The sequence below is a fragment of the Amblyomma maculatum genome, chromosome 8 (genome assembly GCF_055883805.1).
Source record: "Amblyomma maculatum isolate TAMU_Amacu chromosome 8, ASM5588380v1, whole genome shotgun sequence".
NCBI classification, from domain to species: domain Eukaryota; kingdom Metazoa; phylum Arthropoda; class Arachnida; order Ixodida; family Ixodidae; genus Amblyomma; species Amblyomma maculatum.
In genome coordinates, this window is record NC_139351.1 from 75166247 (window position 1) to 75188827 (window position 22581).

The 22581-nt window shown below is 46.8% G+C and overlaps 1 protein-coding gene across 9 annotated transcripts in view; it reads left to right on the top strand.

The window, feature by feature from the left end:
• LOC146181550 (uncharacterized) overlaps positions 1-22581 on the top strand; it is a 173469-nt gene that overhangs the window by 27494 nt on the left and 123394 nt on the right. For 4 of the 9 annotated variants that reach the window (XR_014700239.1, XR_014700241.1, XM_084576594.1 and 1 more), the window contains exon 3: positions 15863-15931. The exons of 3 other annotated variants lie outside the window; for them this stretch is intronic. Coding sequence is in view for 4 of the 6 variants with exons in the window: in XM_084576594.1 (XP_084432720.1) it covers positions 15863-15931 (69 nt within the window). In the remaining 2 variants the exon portion in view is untranslated. 2 more of the 9 variants (XM_084576596.1, XM_084576593.1) reach the window with 2 other exon arrangements.

A 22581-nucleotide genomic window follows, 5' to 3' on the forward strand; every position in this document is an offset into this window, starting at 1 on the left:
TGCGTACTATATGATGTCGGCCAGATACCCTACTTCCGTATCCGACATTATAACACTGTGCCAGAGGTTTGACGAGCTACGAAAGCAACGCGCTTCTGCGCGGCGGGCTGCCACACCTGCCGGCATTGCTGGCTTGGCACTGGCTACGCCGTCTGCGGAACAGTCTCAATTTATGCAGAATATCCAAGACTTCATCCGCGAAGAAGTTGCACGCCAGCTGTCCCTCCTCCATCCAGTTCAGCCGACCGTCTGCACTTCGCAATTAGCACCGGCCAACGCGCCATCCATCTCGCCGGCTATCCGCCAAGTTATCGAGGAAAAAGTCGCCGAAGCACTGCCTTCTAGTGTTCCCATCGCTCCTGTGCAAGCCCCACTCACTTACGCTCAAGTAACCGCTGGAACGCGCGGTCCGCTTCCAACATCGTCGTACCAGAACGGCCCTACATTTTATGCTCCACCTCGTTTCATGGCCCCTCAGTCTCCGATTCCTCGACCGTGACGCCGCATTACGAACCCATGGTGAACCGCCGACAATCGCCCAATTTGCTATGCTTGCGGGCTCCCGGGTCACGTCGCTCGCCTTTGCCGTCAGCGCCCGCTTCATCCTGAGAACACAGTCCGTCAGTACCACTACGATCCCGAGCCGCCCTTGAGCAACGTCTCTTCTGGATCGTCTCCACCTCGGGCTCAGTACTCGACACGCCGTTCACCATCGCCTCGCCGACGTTCCATTTCGCCAATGGTCCGGCGACAGGGCTCTACGCAAGGGGAAAACTAAATGCCGCAGTTCCGGAGGCAAGAACTGCGCGTTTGACGAACTCGTTAAGTCCTCCGCCTTCTCCCGCCAACGTCATTGAAGTGTTCGTAGAAGGTTTTCCCGTTCTTGCGCTGGTGGATACAGGTGCTGCCGTTTTCGTAATTAGTGATGCCCTTCGCCGCAAAATTCGCAAGGTCACGACGCCGCTTTCTGCCTTTTCGCTTCGTACGGCCAGTTCAGAGCGCATCACCCCTGTGGCAGCGTGCACGGTACGAGTTTGCATCAAAGACATTACGTATCTCGTCGAGATGGTGGTGCTTTACGACTGCTCCCACGACATCATCCTCGGCTACGACTTTCTGTCAACTCACAGTGCTGTGATTGATTGTGCCCGTGCTGAAGTTGAGCTTTCCCCTGTGTGTAATGTTTCCCTGTGTGACCCGCCTGTGCGCCCTGCTAAACTCCTTGTAGCTGCAGACACCGACATTCCTCCCTTTTCTTCTGTTCTCGTTCCCCTTATTTCGACATCTGCCCTCACTTTTCTTTTGTTCTCGTTCCCCTTATTTCGACATCTGCCCTCCCTAGTCCTGTTCTCTTTACGCCCAAACTCGCCTTCGCCCACCATAACCGCCTCCTTCTTCCTTTCGCCGTTCTAACAATTTCTGATGGCAGCTGTGTCATCTATGCTTCCAACCCTTTTTCCTGCCCAACGGCTGTTCTTCGCGGAGAGTGCCTCGGCTACATTGCAGAGCTGGACCCTGATCGCACTTACATGTTCTCCGAACCTGAAGTTTTTCCTCACGTCGCTGCCCTGACGTCTTGTGCTGCTACGAGTGATGAGCTTCCTATCGACGCCCTTCATCGAGCTATCGCGACCGACCTTCCGTCCGCCCAACGGGACCAAATAGTCGCCCTCCTCCAGCTCTTCAGTGCATCTTTTGACGTGTCTCAGCCTTCCTTGGGCCGCGCCTTGACCGTTTCTCATGCAATCGACACTGGCCCTCATGCTCCCCTGCGGCAGCGACCATATCGCGTGTCGCCCACTGAGCGCCGCGTCATTCGTGACAATGTCGCCGATATGCTTCAACGGGGCATCATACGACCATCTCATAGCCCTTGGGCCTCCCCCGTAGTGTTGGTGACGAAGAAAGATGGCACGATCCGCTTCTGTGTGGACTACCGGCGTCTGAATAAGATAACCCGCAAAGATGTTTACCCACTACCACGAATTGACGACGCGCTAGATTGTTTCAAGGAGCGGAGTTCTTTTCGTCGCTAGATTTGAGCTCTGGCTATTGGCTAGTACCGATGGCTTCCGCTGACCGCCCGAAAACAGCCTTCATCACTCCCGATGGATTGTATGAATTCAATGTGATGCCGTTCGGACTGTGCAACGCCCCCGCCACCTTCGAGAGAATGATGCATAACATTCTCAGTGGGCTCAAATGGGAAACGTGTCTTTGTTATCTAGATGACATTGTCGTTTTCTCGAAAGATTTCCCTTCCCACCTTCTGCGCCTTCAGCGTGTCCTTACGTGCCTTACTGAAGCCTGCCTACAGCTCAACTTGAAGAAATGTCACTTTGCCGCTGCCAAGCTCACAATACTTGGTCATGTCATATCCAAGGATGGCGTTCTACCGGATCCTACGAAACTTCGTGCCGTCGCAGACTTCCCCAAGCTCACAACCTTGAAAGAACTTCGACGTTTTATCGGTCTATTTTCGTATTTCCGCCGTTTTATCCGCAACTTCGCCAGTATCATCGCCCCTTTAACGCAACTTCTCGCCGGAGGCCCGAACCTCTCCTCTTGGTCACCAGACTGTGATGCTGCGTTCAGTACACTACGCCATCTACTGGTCTCTCCCCATATACTCCGCCATTTTGATCCTGCCTGCTCGACCCAAATACACACGGATGCAAGTGGCGTAGGTCTGGGCGCTGTTCTTGCTCAACGGAAACCTGGATATTCCGAGTATGTCGTCGCGTACGCTAGTCGTACCCTAACGAAAGCGGAATCGAACTATTCTGTGACCGAAAAGTAGTGTCTGGCCATCATATGGGCCATTACCAAGTTTCGTCCTTATATTTACGGTCGCCCATTCTACGTTGTTACCGACCACCACGCGCTCTGTTGGCTATCCTCCCTCAAAGACCCCTCCGGCCGCCTCGCCCGCTGGGCGTTACGTCTTCAGGAGTGCGATATCCACGTCATCTATCGATCTGGACGCAAGCACACCGACGCTGATGCCCTTTCCCGTTCACCGCTTCCTAACGACTCGACGGCTGGCTTCGTTTGTGCCTACGATATGTCACCGCTCAACATTACCAACATGACATATGAGCAGCAGAAGGATCCATGGATATCCTCCCTCTTAACATTCCTGTCTACGCCCGCAGAGCTGTCTCCGTCACGTGCACTTCGTCGTCAGGCCCACCACTTCGCCACTCGTGATGGACTTTTATACCGCCGCAATTACCATCCTACAGGGCGAAAATGGCTTCTCGTGATTCTGCGACATCTCCGTGCCGAAATCTGCGCCTCTTTCCACGCCGATCCCCAATGCGGCCATGCAGGTGTCATGAAAACCTATTCTTGACTGCGTATGAGATATTACTGGCGCGTCATGTACCGCTTCATTCGTCAGTATATCCGATCCTGTACCGCCTGCCAACGTCGCAAGAATCCATCCCCTCAGCCAGCCGCTCCGTTGCAGCCATTGCCTTGCCCCAGCCGCCCTTTTGACCGTGTCGGTATCGATCTGTATGACCCGCTTCCGACCACGTCGGCTAACAACCGCTGGGTCATCGTAGCCGTTGACCACCTAACTCGTTACGTGGAAACATCGGCCTTGCAGTCTGCTACCGCACGGGATGTTGCATCGTTCATTCTGTATCGCCTCGTTCTTCGTCACGGCGCACCGAAAGAATTGATCAGTGACCGCGGACGTGCGTTTCTTTCCGACACTGTCGAAGCCCTCCTCAAACAGTGCCAGATCATTCACCAGAGCACCACACCGTATCACCCCCAAACGAACGGCATGACTGAGCGATTTAATCGCACTCTTAGTGACATGCTAGCCATGTACGTTGATAGCGCTCACTCTAATTGGGACCAAGTGCTGCCTTTCGTAACGTACGCCTACAATACGGCTACGCAGACCACGACTGGGTTCTCCCCCTTCTTTCTTTTATATGGTAGTGAACCCACGTCCACCATGGATACTATCCTGCCCTACCAACCCGACGCTTCAGAGACCACTCTACTGTCTGAAGCGCACACATTTGCCGAAGAATGCCGACAATTGGCGCGCTCCTTCACAACGGAGAACCAGGCTCAACAAAATCATAACCGGGACCCTACAAATCCCGCGCCTTCATTTCCCTCAGGTGCCCTCGTTTGGCTCTGGGTGCCTACCTCTGCACCCGGCCTCTCATCCAAACTCCTATCGCGCTATCATGGACCTTACCGCATTCTCGAACAATTTTCTCCCGTCAATTACGTAGTAGAGCCCTTGAACCCATCTCCAGATCATCACCGCCGCGGCCGAGAAACTGTACATGTCGACCGCCTCAAGCCGTATTATGATCCCCCTACCCTTTCCTCACCATGAGTCGCCAGGATGGCTCCTTTTCCACCGGGGGGTATTGTAGTAATCTCGATCGCCATCAGCTCGCGCGCCAACCCGAAGAGGTAGCGAAGTGGAGCCGGAGCCTTGTTGGCACTGCACTGTTGATTAGAACGCTACCCCCGTCGCTTTGGTTTGCGGACGTTGCTTGCGGTCTTGGTGCTCCTATAAACACCTTACAATATATATAATATATATATATATATATATATATATATATATATATATATATATATATATATATATATATATATAAAAGTGAAAAATTGCTTCATGCTGTTTCCAAGTTTATTTGTAGGCGACGTCGACTACAAATAAACTTGGAAACAGTATGAAGCAATTTTTCACTTTTATGTAACCTCTAGCAACCAAGTACAGGTCTATTTACTTATGCTATATATATATATATATATATATATATATATATATATATATATGAAGTATTTTATTATATTAATTTTAAGGCTTACAGAAAGGATATTTAGGTTGTGTAGCTGAGCATATGTTAGTTGAACTGCGTGGGACAAAAGAAATTGTATGGACGGCTTGATTTTATAGAACTTCGATCCCTCAAGAACATAAAAAACACCAATGGCTAGGTTAGATATAGCATACGAAAGTTGAACACCATCAAGGGAGTGGACAACACGGCTTCATATTAAAATCTAAGAAGTATCAGGAATTATTAAAGATTGAAGATTACGAAAAAGGATGGTATCGTTACTCGTGAAAACGCTTTAGCGAAATGAGCAAAAACTGTTCCAGTCAGCCGGCCGTTGCATAATGAGCTCATTGAAATCAGACAATTCGTTTAGTGCAAGTCCAGTCGAATAGTCAGGTAGGAAACCGAAGTGTTGTGGTTTAAGATAATTGACTTTCATGAATAGTTCATTAGAAAAGTTACCATACATTTTACAAAATCATTTGCTAAGAGAAATAACTGTTGTAGGACGATATGTAGCCCAAAAATTTTGGTCACCATTTTAAGACACCGGTAAAAGTTTGTCTCACTTAATTTTACTACGAAAATATGTCTTTCTAATCAATGGAAGTAAAACAGCATGCACAAAAATGTCTTATTCTCCTCTGATTCCGCAGTTATTTTATACAAGGTATAGAGCTTTTACAGCTCCAGCGTATGGGAGCGGCCTTATTTGGTCATGTGACCCTTCCGCCATCGCCGGCTTTCGAGCCTTGTGGTTTGACGGCTGACGGCGCGCTGGCGCACGGCTGCACGGTGCTCTGTACCTCCTAATGGTTGGGACAACGAGCTTGTAGATAGCACAAAAAGTTCAAGTGTATGCGCATAGTATGTTTCGGTACTAGTAAATTATAACTTTAGCAACATTGTTCATTTACTGCGGCCTTCTGGCTCCCTGCATTGATTAGAACGTGCCGATAAGTCCATCAGCCATCGGGCCGTTTGCTTTTTAACACTTCCTTCTCGAAAGCTTTCTCTGGAAAATATATTGTACTTTAAAACGGAAGAGATTTCAGTCAACAACCGCCCGATATCTTTGCTTTCAATTTTCTTTCTCAAATGGCAAAAACATATTCTCACCATCCTAGCTTAAGTATTATGATTATTATTCATTTACTATTGTGCGCATTATTTACTACTAATAAGAACGCGCGTAATCTATACAGTTTAAAATATAATATTTTACCTACTGTAAATTTTCTGGCTTCAAAAGATTATTACAGTACCCAAAAGCGGCAGCAGGCTCCCAGCTCCGCTAGCCTACGCTCGGGCGAAAGTAACAGGACATTCTCCAGAATTCAGCACCCATACCTGGGATAAGTGTGAATGTAAATACATCTTAAAATTGTAAATGTCTGCATTATATTCATCAATGTCATAATTAGCAATTATTACAAGTATATCTTAAGTGGTTGTCTAAAGTAAGCAGGCTCACTGACGTGCCATACTGACCTTCCCCCTTTACACAATCTTTTATTTAAATCGCGCAGCCATAATAGCAACACCCAGATACTTTTTATTATATTACGAACATAACGCGGCAGCAGAGCTTCTATGAAAACGTTATGCTCCTTCTGTAATTTCCATGGCTACTGCCGGCGCTAAAATGAGCTACTGCGTCAGGTGTATGACACTCCTTTCCCTAAAACTCGCAGGTGCTTTCTTCTCCCAGAAAAAAACATCAACTCGTGATTCACCTCCGTGAAAAACGGCGTCATGGGCAATGATGTTCACCATATGTTGAAAGCATTGTCTGTTCTTTGGCCAATAAACCCCCATGTGATTAGCTCTATGTCCCGCAGGTTACTTCGACACGAAAAAATGACACCGGCAAAGCAGTGGTCTTTCACAGTCAGCCAACATTTTACACAAGCTGCACGCTAGCAGTCTGCACTGCGCACCGATGCCTTTCAAAGACCAGAAATTATGTTCGTCCTAGGGACGCCATCTGTTCGGAAGACTGGAACTACCCTCTGTAAAGTATCTGTAGAGCATATCTATACCGATTTTATACAGCCTACTCGAAGCAACAAGTTTTCATAAAGCTTTTAATTTACTAGTGCATGCTTGCCTCATCTTCATATTTGAGCGCAGGTACGCACATGCGCATGTAGGCACATGTGCCTATGCAACAGTTTCATTCCTCTTCTATTTTTTTTTTGTGTAGTAATAACTCGCAGCAGATTTTTCGCCCTACCTTATCGTTATATTATAAAGAACACTTTCTGTTGTGCTTGGCACATGGCAATAAATTATTAAATCGATGATCATGAAGTCCACGCCATTGTATATAATAATCAGCTTTTCTTTGGTGAAATTCCACTATGGGATCGATATGGTAGGGCTGATGTTACTTCTCGTACAAAAGCAAAGGCTAATACTCTATAAAGAAGCTGACAGACGCTTTACCATGCAGAAGGCCTTTTCAGTTCAGAACGTTTTATATTAACGAGCCATCTTCTTGGCACATGCAACAGTTACCTTGAAGACCCTTCTTCCAACAGATGAACATGTGACACAAGGGAAGTGAAACATGAAAGCGTGAGAGCCCCTCTTAATTATTTCCTTCAACAACAAACAAAGTCAACTGTCAAATGAGCCCTTAAATAGACAAGAAGTTTCAATAAACAACTGTTGCTTGCTAGGTAATCCGACCTCCTTCTATCAAATTCGCAAATGCTCTAATAAAAGAGTACCGTTTTAAAAATGATCGCCTTTATAAACAAGTATTTTTCCCCTCAACTGCAAATGGATAGATCTGTACCGAAAATAAGATATCAGATACAGTGAAGTTCGCTGCCTAGTAGATATGGGATCATATTGCAAGGGTTCCGCTCCCTCTACTCTGTGCAGTGCAGTAGCACGTTGAGGAAACTTTTGGTGCCTGTCGCAATGAAGTAGTACTCAACTTTACAAAACGCTTGTGATCTCCATGGAATATGACAAAGTTATGTGAGTAACAAGACCAATCATATATTGCCCAGCTTATTGCTGTTCTTCAAGTCGTGTAAGTTTGCACAGTTAGGAAACCCCACAGAATTGTTTCGTACTAACACATTTCCGCAGGTATTATTATGATTATCCAAGCACGAAATAGAACTGTATATAATACAGTTAACCCCTATATAACGAATGCTTCTACAGCGAAATGACCTTTATCAGGACTGATTTGATATGGCCCGGCCACATTCTTACGTTTAATAATGTCATCACCCAAATAGCCTAAGACGTGCGCGTAGGCACTGTGCTGATGCAGACCAACCTGGAGGCATTTCCACGAAGCGTTCTCCAAATGTTCGAACCAGGTGTGGATTGAGCGCTCTCCACGCGCCGATAACCACTCCTTTTTCTTTAGTTTGGGGGGGGGGGGTTGATTTCTATTTCAATTACGTAAATTTTCTAGTCGTGCTATCTGACCAAAATTTTTCTTGGACAACTTTTTCAACCCACTGTATCATATTGTCACCACCAAGATGGCGACAGAAAAGCCTGAACTCAGTGAGTTTCGATCCGCACTGCGAATTGCCGACGATAACGCCACAGTGGCCCCACGTACCAGTATCCTCGCGAGAGTTACCTGCGACAAGCCACAGCAAGGACTGAGAATTATCGAGCCTAATGTGCCTGTTTTGCTTTCTCTATGCATGTCTGTACCATGTGGTGTTGGTATATTCTATGGCGATCGGACACAAGTGCTCATAACAAATTATAGCAATGAGCATCGCCATCTATTCCGTGGAACACCCACAGCGTACGTAGACCCCGTTCAGGAAGTTGCCAAATATTTTACTGCAAAACAACTATGGTTAACGTACAAAAGGATACAGTGAGGGGCGTTCGCATAAATCTAGATCTTCCGCACGCTGTTAAAGAGGGAGATGAAGGACCTCTTGCTTGAGTTTTGTGCTTGTTTCACGTCGTCCTCTAAACTGCGGCAAAGGTTCACCGAGAAACACAGGATTATTGCGCATGAAAGAACTCGTCCCATCCATCAGCAGCTCTACTGTGTGTCTCCTCGCGAACGAGAAGCTATCCAAAAGCAAATCCGAGAGATGCTCACCGATGACGTCTTCCAACCATCAAGCAGTTCATGGTCGCCTCCTGTCCTCCTCGCCACGAAAAACAAATGCACACTGCGATTCTGCGTCGACTAGAGAAAGCTAAATAGCGTGACGAAGAAGGTCGTTTATCAACTACCGCGCATAGACGACTGCCTGGACAGACTTCGACACGCTAAGTACTTTTCTTCAGTCGATCTCAAAAGTGGCTATTAGCAGATTGAAGTGGATGAGAAGGACCGGGAGAAAACTGCTTACATTATACCGGATGGGCTTTACGTATTTCGTGTCCTCCCCTTCGGTCTGATCTGCGCAAATGTAACCTTCCAAAGAACGATGGACACGGTTCTCCCTGGTCTAAAGTGGCAGACATGTCTAGTTTACTTGGACGATGTGATCATCTCTTCGCCAACTTTCAAAGAGGATCTTCACGGTCCCAGATCTGTCCTAGACGCCGTTTGGTCCGCCAACCTGTAATTCAAACATGAAAAGTGCCACTTCGGCTTCATTGAATTGAAGTTTCTCGGGGACGTCGTGTGTGCCGGCGGCATCCGGGCTGACCCTGAGAAACTCGCGGCTATTACGTAATTTGTAAATCTCAGAGACAAGAAATCAGACCGGCGATTTCTGGGTTTCTCTTACTACTACCGTAGCTTCATCAAAAACTTCGCTCAGCGCGCTAGCCCTCTCACGTTCTTCAATCGGGCTGGGCAGCATTTTCCTGGGGCAGTGAACAGCAGGCAGCTTTCGACGATATAGGCCGCCGTCTCCAAGCTCCCACGATACTTGCACATTTTGTCACAAACACACACACCCACACACACAGAGGCAAGGAACGACTGACTTGGCGCTGTCCTCGTTCAATGGCAAGACGGCGTCGACAGGGTAATAGCCTACGCGAGCTGCGCCCTTTCGCGCACTGAATCGTACTCTACAACCGAAAGAAGAATTCGACTTCGCCATCACTTACAAGTCCGGTCTGAAGCACACAGACGCTGATAGCCTGTTACGTGCACTCGTCAAACCCCTTCGCAAGACACCGCGAACGACGATATCTTCCTCGGAGCAGTTAGCACGTCCAACCTCATGTCCAGACAGCGTGCCGACTCCAAGCTGCTACTGTTTAACAATCAAATCGAAGGGGGGCACCCGGATATGCCCTTACACCTGGTCGATGGACTGTTGTCCTTCTGTCCCTGGAGTGGTGTCGTTTACAAGAAGAATTCTGCGTTACGTGCGAAAACTTACCTGCTCGTCATATCATCCGTTCTAAGAGATGAAATGCTCCTTTCTTGTCATGGCGAACCGACCTCCGGCCATTTTCATTACAGGCGCACTCTCTCTAAAGTCCGCCTAAATTATTTCTGGCGACAGCTTGCGTCCAACGTCAAGCATTACGCACGAACGTGCTGGCAATGTCAGCGGTGTAAGAAACCTGCGCTACCACCTCCCGACATGCTTCAATCCATCGAGCTCGCACAACTACCATTCGACAAAGTGTCCATAGACCTCCTTGGGCCCATTCCTCTCTCATCGACCGGCCACAAGTGGATCGTAGTTGCCACGCACCACTTTACCCGCTTCACCTAGACGAAGGCCTTTGCGCGCGGTAGAGCGGCCGGAGTGGCTGAGTTCTTAATGAGCGACATCGTTCGTCGACATGGCGGTCCGTCGACGATCATCACTGACCAGGAAAAGGCATTCACCACTCAGGTCTTACGGAATATCCTTACACTAAACATCGAAGAACTACCGCCTACAATCCGCAACCTTAACAAAACGGCTCAATAAGACACTCGCAGACATGATTTAAATGTGCGTCAATGTTGAGTAAAGACGTGGGACAAAATACTGTCTTACATCACCTTCGCTTACAATACCGCGAGGCAGAAAACACTAGGTTTACCCCGTTCCATCTCGTTTATTGTAGAGAGGTGCGCATGATGTTAGATGCCATGCAACCATGCGGTGATGACGATATCACCTTCAGCGCTGGCCATTACGTGGAACAAGCACACCAGTTAGCCCGCTTGCACATCAGGGGACAACGAGCTGCTAATGCCCGACATTACAGCCTTCGGCATAGAGACGTGCACTACAAACCGGGTGACCAGGTGTAGGTGTAAACACCTGTGCGCCGCAATGTGCTGTGTGAAAAGTTCCTGCATCAATTATTTTGGCCAGTACAAGGTCCTGCGCAGCCTAAGCAACGTGAACTACGAAGTACTTCCTGACGGGACTAAGACAATGGCTAATCATTGTTAGCGGCCCCAAGTCGTGCAAGTTGTGAAGCTGAGGCCTTACCTTTCGCGGTACAGAGCGTCATCGATGCTTTGTTTACCAGCTCTCCGTGAATCATCTTGCCCAGGCTGTGTAATGCTTCTTTGTGCAGTGATTGCGTGGTTCTTTTCTATTTCCCTTTTTTTACATACCTCATTCCCATTGTGGTGATGCTTATATATTAGGGGGAGAATAATGTCAGGGTTCTAGCACTGTGCGGCCTCGGCGCTGAGCAGCAACGCAATGACGACGAAGTGTTTGTTGGCGTGTAGAGAGCATTTGTGCCGGACCTGGCTCGAAGATTTAGAGGACGCTTCGTGGGTCTGCCTGTACGTCGCTCTGCGTCCGCACAGCGCCTACATGCACGTCTGAGGCTCTTTTGGTCATGACAATATGTATTGTGAACGCCTCTGCTACGAAGACTATTACAACAAATTTGCCTATGCAAATAAGAAATTTCGGTATCCCCGATGGCCGATTTGCTCCTTTATAGGAGCATATGTAGCGGTGCAGAAATTGCCCTCCCCACCCGATACTGAGTTACGAAGCGCGTATGGAGCACCACTGCAAAGATGACTCCGCAAATTCCGAAGCACGCAGTAGCCATGGCGACCGCACATCGACGAAAGAAAGTGCAAAAGGGCAGAACTGCAGAAATTTTGGACGTGCTGCGCCAGGGTAGCTTGTTGCAAAGAGGAAAAATTAGGGGCAGCGATCCTCACGCTCCCTTCCGGATATTGAGTCAGTAAGAAGCTGCAGTGAGCCATAGTAAACTGCGGTTAGCTATAAACATGGACGACCAACACTTGGCGACCTAAGTGAACAAGAAGCGCAAATATGGCGAAGAGGTGTATAGCGGCGGAGTTTGTGCTATTCATAGCAGGAGCCTAGCAGATGGCGTAATCTTCGTACGGTTACCCTTGAAGTAATGTTAACTAAAACTTCTGTTGCCCTGAACATACCTAACGTGCTCTAATGCTTGCTACAAAGTCCGCGACTTTTACAACGAAGTGGCGTGAATAACGAAGATTTTTACAGGTATCAAGCGCGCTTCATTAAAAGGCGTTCGACTGTGTTCATCAAGTGTAATATCATCTCTCCCGTACAAATTTATTGTTTCCGGCTATAGAGAGAACAAATTATATTCCTGCGCCAAGAGCGCAGGTTAGTCATCTGACCTTAGAAGTATTTCGACGCGAGTGATGTACTGCATGAACTAGGGTCTAGTGCAGTTAATGTGGCAATTGTATTGGTTTTGGACATTAGGAGAGACCATGCGTGTGAGATAGTGAGGATGGGGAAGCACGCTGTGCAGCTGGAACAAGGCTACATGGCCATATGGTAGTGTTTATATGCCCAAGCCAACATATAAATCATGTTGAATTGAATTGTGAGTGCAAAATGGATGGTTGGTTTGGAGATACGAGCGAGCGGTATTTTATTACTCTAAATTCTCGAAGACTATCGTAGTGTATATAATTTCCCCTCTTGATAACAAGCCTCTTCTCCGGACAATGGTTATGCATGTGGTGGCAATTAAAGGTGCATGGTGCAAACTTTCGCGTGCAAGTTGGTCTACCAGATTTTACAGTAAGGGCATAACCAAGAGTCCATCTAGTTTAAACTGAAGTCAGGGAGCTTTAAGCCGAAGCATTCATATGCACTTGGCGAAGCTCAGAAAAAAATGTCCCCTTATTGAAATGATGTAACGTCTATCTGCGAATAGGAGCAGATGGTATACACCTGTTATATAGAAAACATGATCACGGCATCGTGCATATTGAAAGTATCAATAATATTTCTCGGGTGGGCATTTTGCTTTCATATATTGTTGTACCGGTCATTACGATATGCTGTCTCCAATACTGCATTCTCAGCTTTCACACACATGTTTTCAAGTGTTAATGACAATGCCTTACGCAAAAAATTACAAACAGGCGTTACATTGAAATCATTTCTTTATTGAACGCACTTACACCTAGAATGTTTAAGCAACTCGTAGGATGCAATACAGGAAACGTGTTCACTGGTACTTGAACTATGAATGACAGCTGCATTTCGCAACAACCTATAAATATAGCGATTTACCAGCGCCTCAGCAATATTTAAACGTGAAAACATTAGAGGGCTTTAACGCTGCAGAACCAAATGTGGAGCGAAAGCTTTGATTGCGGGTGACCGAGCATTGCATTGAATATAACCAGCATTTCGTTGAAAGCATCAACGTTCACCGCATTCCTTGCAGAACCCACAATATTGTCTGTTATCAAAGTGCCTGCATGGCTTAAGGGCAAGGTGAATTCAAATGTCAAGGTAGGCTGATTATATTGTTACGGACGACAAGGAAGAAGAAGCGGGCAGTGGCGCGGGCAGGTGCGCTCGCGCTAGGCCCGCAAGCATTCATTAAACGTAATCTACCATCGCCATCGGTCATGTTCTGTCTCTTGCTTTCATCGGCTTGCCGCTTCGTAACATTTGGTTGGAGGTGCGGCGTACGACATCCCCATCCTCGCCTTGGAGCATCGAGGCCATCTTCAAGCCGGGACCATCACCGAGGGCCCAGGGACATCGCCGAGCAGCTTCGCCCCAGCACTTCAAGACCAGACCTGAACAACTACCACCGCCCAGCCCCCAGTCCGTACCTGAAGACAAGGAGAACAGACATACGAATCAGAACCGAGACGAAGGGCCCGAAAGACCCGAATGACCCGAAGGAACCGATGGACACGAACACGCAACCCCCGCCCAAGCTGCCCGACGTGACCTCGAGCCATCGGTCCCATGGACTCTGGTGACGGATGGTTGACAGCTCCAAGGGAGGCGGGTCACCTACGCATCAGACATCGTACCGGCAAGCCGTTCTATTCTTCCTTCTTCCTCTTCTTCAAGCATCCAGACACTCCCATCATCATGCCATAAAATCATTAACATCGCTAAACTTCCTTGTCCAGGATCGGGACGATCGTCGGTGGCCCCGGGTCATGTTACGGACGACAAGGAAGAAGAAGCGGGCAGTGGCGCGGGCAGGAGCGCTCGCGCTAGGCCCGCAAACATTCATTAAACGTAATCTACCACCGCCATCGGTCATGTTCTGTCTCTCGCTTTCATCGGCTTGCCGCTTCGTAACATTTGGTTGGAGGTGCGGCGTACGACATCCCCATCCTCGCCTTGGAGCATCGAGGCCATCTTCAAGCCGGGACCATCACCGAGGGCCCAGGGACATCGCCGAGCAGCTTCGCCCCAGCCCTTCAAGCCCAGACCTGAACAACTACCACCGCCCAGCCCCCAGCCCGTACCTGAAGACAAGGAGAACAGACATACGAATCAGAACCGAGACGAAGGACCCGAAAGACCCGAATGATCCGAAGGAACCGATGGACACGAACACGCAACCCCCGCCCAAGCTGCCCGACGTGACCTCGAGCCATCGGTCCCATGGACTCTGGTGATGGATGGTTGACAGCTCCAAGGGAGGCGGGTCACCCACGCATCAGACATCGTGTCGGCAAGCCGTTCTATTCTTCCTTCTTCCTCTTCTTCTTCAAGCATCCAGACACGCCCATCATCATGCCATACAATCATTAACATCGCTAAACTTCGTTGTCCACGATCGGGACGATCGTCGGTGGCCCCGGGTCATGTTACGGACGACAAGGAAGAAGAAGCGGGCAGTGGCGCGGGCAGGAGCGCTCGCACTAGGCCTGCAAACATTCATTAAACGTCATCTATCATCGCCATCGGTCATGCTCTGTCTCTTGTCTTCATCGGCTTGCCGCTTCGTAACAATATTATCACCCTACCACATGAAAGGAGAGGCCCGAGTTAACGCTCTTTCAGGCACCTACCGACACGACGGATAAGGTTCCAGCTGGCAGACGAAGAGAAGCTTCCGCTTCAAAAACACAATCACAAGATTCTTCAGAGCACAGTCACCACAAGCCACACTACACACAATGCAAGGCAAAGGCCTCTTTCGTATACCTGTAAGTATCCCTATCGTGTGCCAACTGCATCCATCTGATGCCCGCAAACTTCATAAACTCTTTTATTCAGCTTACTCTGTGCTAGAGGGGCCACAGGCAAAAATTTTGAGCCTAAGCCCGGCCCGGACTCTATACTACAGACCCGAGCCCGGACCAACACTGAAATGGCTTGAGCCCGGCCCGGTCCGGTAAAGTGCTCAGACCTAAGGCCCTGATCTGACTGAGCCCGAATAAAGTAATCAGTTGAAGCGATTATACAGAAAGATATTTGTGAGATGATGTGTTAATCTAAGGTCTTTAAATGCTGAGTTCTCGAGTACAAGATCACAAATTTGTAAGCTATAAGCACAGCATATGCATAGAATTAGTGTTTTAAACTATTATGGCAAACACAAGAAGTTGTACATTGATAGTTTAGAAGAAATCAATGAACCTTAAGGCATTTGTGGTGCTTCAACAGTCTTCACAGGTAGCGCTGAACCTTTTTTTTGGTGCTAATTTTTCGCAGAAATACCTAACATGTTATTAAGGAAAGCAACTTTTGCATAAGCAATTTGTTTGCTTCTGCAAAATTGCGCAGGCTTTAAATCTGAAGGGGGGTTTATTCCCTGGACAAGTACTCGATGACATCATCTGGCTCACTGTGTGCCTTTCACGTTGATTTTCATGCCACCAGCAAGGCGCCGCCACTGCCTTGCCAGCACCGAGAACCAAACTGGAACGGAAACACCCCGAATACTCTGAGGTATGTCCTTCAGCCAATATAAGGGGGAGGCAGAAGCAAGGCTTTGCCTAGACCTGTCACAGGCAACAGCGTGATGCAAATCTTGAAAACGACCGCTATGAGCATTCGAGCCGGTGTTACCGAAGCAGAGGAGCAAAACATTAACTCAATGGCCCACAAGTGGCCCCTCAGCGCGGTCGTTAACGGTTAGCAATTAGATCCACTCACGGCGCGGAAACGTCCAGCAATGCCCGGCCAATGCTCGTAAAGAACATGGAAGCTCTAAGACACGGGAAAATTTTCTGTATTCAAAACACTTTTAGCTCCATGAAGTGGCATGTGCTCATGATCGGGGTCTCCAGCCTTGCCTGCCGAGACGAATATACCGAGGCCAGAGCCCTGCCCGAGCTTGAGCCTGAGACAGAGGGCTTGCGAGCGTCCTGAACCTAGACCGAGCCCGGCCCGCGGGCCAGGTACGGGCTTTCGCGCCTGCCTAAGCCCGTCCGCGGCTCTACTTTCTGCCAAACGTGCTACATTTCCCCTCTACTGCAATTAAGCTTGCCATCCTTACAGACCACCGGCTATCTTTATTTCGCAATACTTGGACTACGCAATGCTTATCTTCCACCTCTATTAAAATATTCACGCTCTGTCGATCTCCTAATCCATCATGCACCTCCTCCTAGGCTCGCCTAAACGATCGCAGTGTTTCATTAAAGAGCAAAAATAATGTAAATACGTCGTAGGGAACTCGAATTAAAAAAAAATAGACGGCAAATATGACCAAAAGCATAAAGAGCATGACAGCTGAGTCAAGCTAAAAAATGAAGATGAATTTTTACCTTCACTGAATATGTCACTCAATTAAACATCCCCTGAGCATAGCACAGCTAGTTGACACCAATAACAAATATCGTTAATGCTCAATAGCAAATTGTCTCCGTACCTCCTTACTTGCCCCACACGAACAATAGGAAATGCATAACCACCAATCTGCTTTGGGTCTGACGCAGCAAAGTCTCAATTTATGGGGCCGAAAATCAAGCAGCACCATATACGGCTCCAAACAAGCTTTCTGTACGACACTAGGAAATCGATGGGACGAGTTAAATTTCTCAGAATTGTTGTTGTTCGCACCTATTGTATCCTCAGGAATTGCAACTCTTCCCTGTCTGCAAAGGTTTTGCATTTTAGGTCATTTTTCTTTCACATACTTTGGGTAACTTGGCAAGACACGGAAGGTGTCGTGCACGTGTGCAGTAATGGCGAGCAGGTGGCAATATAATGATCTGCGGCTATAATGTCTATGAAACTGCGTTCATTGCCGAAAAAAAACACAAAATTTTACGGAAGCACAAAAATTTGTAGTACTGTACAGGCCTAAGGTTATGAATAGTTTTCCTGCATGCAACAGAGAACAACTTCAAATATAAAGATGCCTAAAATACTGAGGACAAATGCAGTACTGGGAAGATAATGAAATACTTCAACGAACTCAAAACACGAGTGCGTTTTGAACAATAGAGCTTGGATAGTGATTTATTTTTCCATCTATTATCTGGCGTTTATAAAAGGTGTAGGGAAAAGAAAATTTGCTGAAACCGTTTAAAGAAAGCACTTCAAGCAAAATTACTCCAGAAAACTTCAGGATGGTGAAGTTCACGTGACTGCAAGGCAGGCTGCATGTTTAGACGAGTCTGTGTACTGGTTCTTCAGGAAGAAAACGAGCTTCTTGATCATAGCCACCCTTGCGTAGTGGCCCTCAAATAGGGATGATGGCAGGCACGTAGCGACAGGTTCATCGTAATTCACGTCGTATGCGGCAGCGGTGAATAATACATTGGTGAAGTTGAACTTGGCGTCGCACAACTGCATTCATAAACGTTTCCCCAGAAAATTATTAGCACTGTTATGAACACTGTGATTAACGGTGCTAAATAATAATGATCGAAAGGAATACCTGGCAGCTCCTGACATTTTAAACTGGTCACAAAGGAGATTTAAATAAAGACAGCGCGTAGTCAAGATGCATTTACACTAGGAATATGAAATAGGGGAATCACTCTTTCAATTTATTAAATACGAAGTATCATCAAAAGGCTTACGGTTATCGCGATATGATCACAGATAACTTCTGTAAATGAGAAAATAACCCTACATTGTACAGAATCAGACCTTCTAAGGACATGTGCAACCCATTATAGTCCAACATGAAGTGAGAGAGGTAGCTTACTTTTGATGCTCGCGTTCAAGGTCAATGGGCTTCTGGGAGCTCTAAGACCACTAATGAATTCAAATACATGTGCATCTAAAACATTTACTCCACATATGCGGTAACGTATAACCTTAATTTGAGGTGTTACTAGTTATCGCGTAATGAGTCAGTTTGACTTTTTTATTTAGTCTATCTGCAGTATGGTTATCGACGAGATGTCACCCTTTTGGAAGTATAACTGCCGATGAATAATCAAGCCGACCAGAGAAAAAAAACACGTGACGTGCGCTACTCAACATGGAGGCATTTGTGGTCCTAAATATAAGCCTAGAAGAATTCGTCGGAAGCCTGCTTGGTGTTACTTCCAGCCTCATTCGGAGTAAACTAACTGCAAGAAAAGGCACTAGTCTTATTTGTTCAGTCTGCGGGCTCCATGTGCAATCTGTGCCTGTCCTAATCTTGGCTTGCCATACTACTCTTGCTTTCTCTTCGAATATAGTGTTGTTCTTAGCTATCACGAACGGTTTTTCCTACGCGATGCAAGCATTTCGGTTATCGTTTTTTATTTTGTCTAATACTTACAACTTTGTGCTTGTCTTATAAGGGTAGAAATGATTTCTATCCCTACCTATTAGTATTATCTTGAAATGAGTATATTTTAAATAAACTCAGTGCATCTGCTATTTATGTGAGATGAAAACGTAAAGTATACAACATATTTTGTCTTTTTGGCCCTAAAGTTAGTCCCTTCAGAGATATCTTTGTTGCCAACACCATTACTTAGTTACCAGACTATGCAGATTCTGATGTGTTTAGTCTGCTTTAAACAATTTATTTGTATGTACCCTTTCACTCATTTCTAGAAAAATAAGAGGTAAACATTGAGACAAAGAGCGCAGCAGTTGCAGAAAAGTGACTGTTACTGAACAATTGCAAGTTTGGTTGAGAAGCAACCCCTTCAACAGTTCAGCTATGGGTACTGCTCTACCTCAGTCATGCAAACGCGTTGGTTATATATGGGGTTTGTAGTGATTAACGTTACTGATTGAGTGACGCTAGGAGAGACGCTTTTGTGGAGGACTTCGGAAATTTCGACCATCTGGTGTTCAACTTACAATGATATCGCACAGCACAGGGACCCCTCTTCGTTTCGGCTTCAACGAAACGCAGCCGCCAGCGGTCAGGATCGAACATCGCGTGCTCCGGCTTAGTAGTCGGGCATCTTAACTACTTTAACGCCACAGCGGGGCGGTTATATATGTAGCATAGGTGCAGTAAGTCCAACAATTCGTGCTTACTCAAGGTGTATTGTTATTTCTGCAATGTGGACTAGTGGGGGGGGGGGGGGGGCTTTTTTTTCACACTGATAAGTTGTCTTTATCTGACGTTTGCACGTTACGAGCGCATATCACACACCCATGATGCGGAATTATAATATTTTCCCGTGTGTGCATTGATATACCTTGTTCCAAAGATGAAGGTAAAATGGTTTGAGAGCGTTACGAACATAAATCGCCATGTGAGGCGCGCCTTCGTCTCGCGAATCTCCCGCTGCGGCTGTGTTGTTTATTCTAATTGAGTAGGGCTGCCCTGCGCTAGCCTTCGACGCCTGAGTGGTGCCGCGACGCCATTTCACCGTTTATGTCACCTCTGGGCTGTCAGAAATTGTGGAACCATTCATGACACTTACAGCAATGAAACCAACTTGCGATTTAAATTTGTTCGGCACTCATTTTCTTTTAATTAGTTGCCGATCGCTCTGATAAAACTTAGCCTCGTTTCAAGCAGTTTTGTCATCCATACAGAAACCTGAGGGTTCCTCGTACGTGGCACACTTATAAGAACACTTTTTTGCTTAATCGTTTCGTGTATACACGAACTAGAGCCTCGAACTTTTGTATCCAGCAAACATATCGAAATTCGTAACTTACAGCAGTTATTAGTAAGAGAGCGGTAAGTTTTATTGATTGCTCCACTCGTAGCATCTTACTTAGTCTAAACGTTAATTCAGTTAAATCGCTATATTGTCCCCTCGTTCTGCAGTTTAACTGCTTCTCTGCTTCTCTTTGGAAAATAAGCAGCGTGTAACCACTAAAGAAAAAAAGAAAACATTAGACTTTAGAAAACTTCTGATGCGATTTCGACTGGTTCTGGGAAGCTTGGTTCTTGTCGGTGATTTTTTTAATCGCGCGCGAGCCAGGATTGCGTGCTCGTCTATGTCACCCGTCCAGATTGAACCCGCTGGTACGTTAACTGGTGGTTTGGGCATTCAGCATTAAATGGTAACGGTGCCCTTACTGGAACTGCCACCCTCTTCAGCACTATAATAAGTATTTGCAGGTGTGGTGGCTTTCGGAAACAACATGGGTTCTCGCCTTTTGCTATCAATGACTTTATATAGAGAACAGAGTTTGAGCAGGAATTATGCCCACGCTGTATATACGCATCCCTAATTACGCGCACCTATACTTACTACAACTTCCTGTAAAACATCAACGGCACGTTTTTTATCTATAATGTTCTGCCTCAAAAGGTTGTAGGGCCCGTGGCGCGCCGCGCATTCGAAGGCCGCGCCACTTCCCAATGCTCCCTGCGCGCGGCCTGTTTCCCTCTCCCCGCTCGTTCGGGGAAAACCGGTCCCTCGCGAGGGTGCTATAAAAGTAGGCACGCGCTGCCGTCTCGCCCTCTCTTGGTCCCTGCCTCATACCTGTTGTATCCCCACAATGCCCTATGCTTCATTATCCCGGCATTTCTTCGCCCTTTGGCCTGAAGTGATTGCTCATGCTTTCCAATGTATGCCAATCCTTCGTTTACCCATACCCCCAGATATTTATATTCTGCTACTCTAGGTAATGCAAGGCCTTGTATTTTAAGACCCTGATCAGTTGAGCTGTTGAAGATCATCAGACCAGACTTAACTGTGCTAAAACTGAAGCCTAGACCGTCCCTTTCGTCTCCGCAATACTTAACTAGAGTTTGCAATTCTTCCAGACTCTCAGCTAGCAGCACAATATCGTCTGCATACATCAAACCGAGGAGGCGCTGCTCTACCGCTTTTCGACCTGATCTATATGACAGGTTAAATCCTCCGTTCCAGGTTTATCATATAAAGCATGAACAGCAGTGGTGATAGAGGACAGCCTTGTCTTAATCCTTTGCATACGTTGACATCTTCCGTACTTCTTATCCCTTCCCATGTAATTTCTACTTTGTTATCCCTGTATATTTCCTGTAGAACTCTATTATCTCATAACCGATACCTTCTTCTTTTAATATGATCCACAGGAGTTCCCTGTTTACGTTATCGTACGCCCCGTTTATGTTCAGGAAGGCCAAATACAAAAGTATTTTCCGCTGTAGATATTTCGAGGCATTGGGTAAGCACGAACAGGCTATCTTCTAAGCGCCTACAATTTCTAAAGCCGTTCTGAAGTTCTCCGAGTATCTTGGTACTTTCTACCTGTGCTTGCACCCTTACTTTCGCCGCCTGCATGGCCAACCTGTACATAACACATGTTATGGTAATCGGCCTGTAGGATTTTATGTGCATCCTTTCTCCTTTCCTTTAATAAATCAAATTCATTTTACTCTGCCGCCAGCTGTCCGGAATTTGCTTTTTCGTTATGACTGTTTTCAGAGCTTTTAACAGCGTTTCCTTACTTTTTCGAACAAGTTCATTAATCAGCTTGACCGGAATTCTATATACTCCTGTATATGTGTTTTTAGGAATATTTTTGTTCTGCCTTTTTGCAGTTTAGACTCGTCAGTTCTAAGCTGCTTTTTATTCTGCTACCTTGTGTTGCTTCCTGATTTGCGTAGATCACCCTATCGTCGCTCTTATATGCCTCAGGTATAACTGATGTAATGTAGTTCGCTGCGTTGTCTCCCTTCAAACAATTTCCCTCTTTATCTTGAATCTGATCCTGCTTTCTTTGATTCTTTTTCCCAGCCAGCTTATATGGTTCCAGAATATTCTTGCTCCGCCTCTAGAGGCATCGTGTATGTCAGCCATCCAGCGATCGGTGGACTGCTTTATTTTACTTTGGACGAGGGCCTGTACCTCAAGTTTATTTTGTCGATATGATTCCCATTTTTGGTCGATTTCCTCCTGAGATACCTGTGCTTTCTTTGCCACTCGGTGTTCCCTTGAAGCAGCCCGTCGTTGTTCAATAGCTTCCCTGATTTCCTTAGTCCACCAGCTCCGTGGCTTCCTCTTTCCATTCCAGCGGTTTGCTACTTTAACCTACTTAATTTACCTCCTTTTCAGTAGTTCTAACTGTTCATAATCCCAGTATTCCATGGGGCTTTTCTCTATTGCTTCCTCTATGTCTGTTGCTACCTGCGCTATTTGATCGTCGTTTAATTTTGCGATTACTTTTTGCCTAAGAGGGCGTAATTCTGGCTCCGCCTCGCGGCCACGTCGGGAAGTTATTCTCTAGCAGCATGGCCTCCGAGA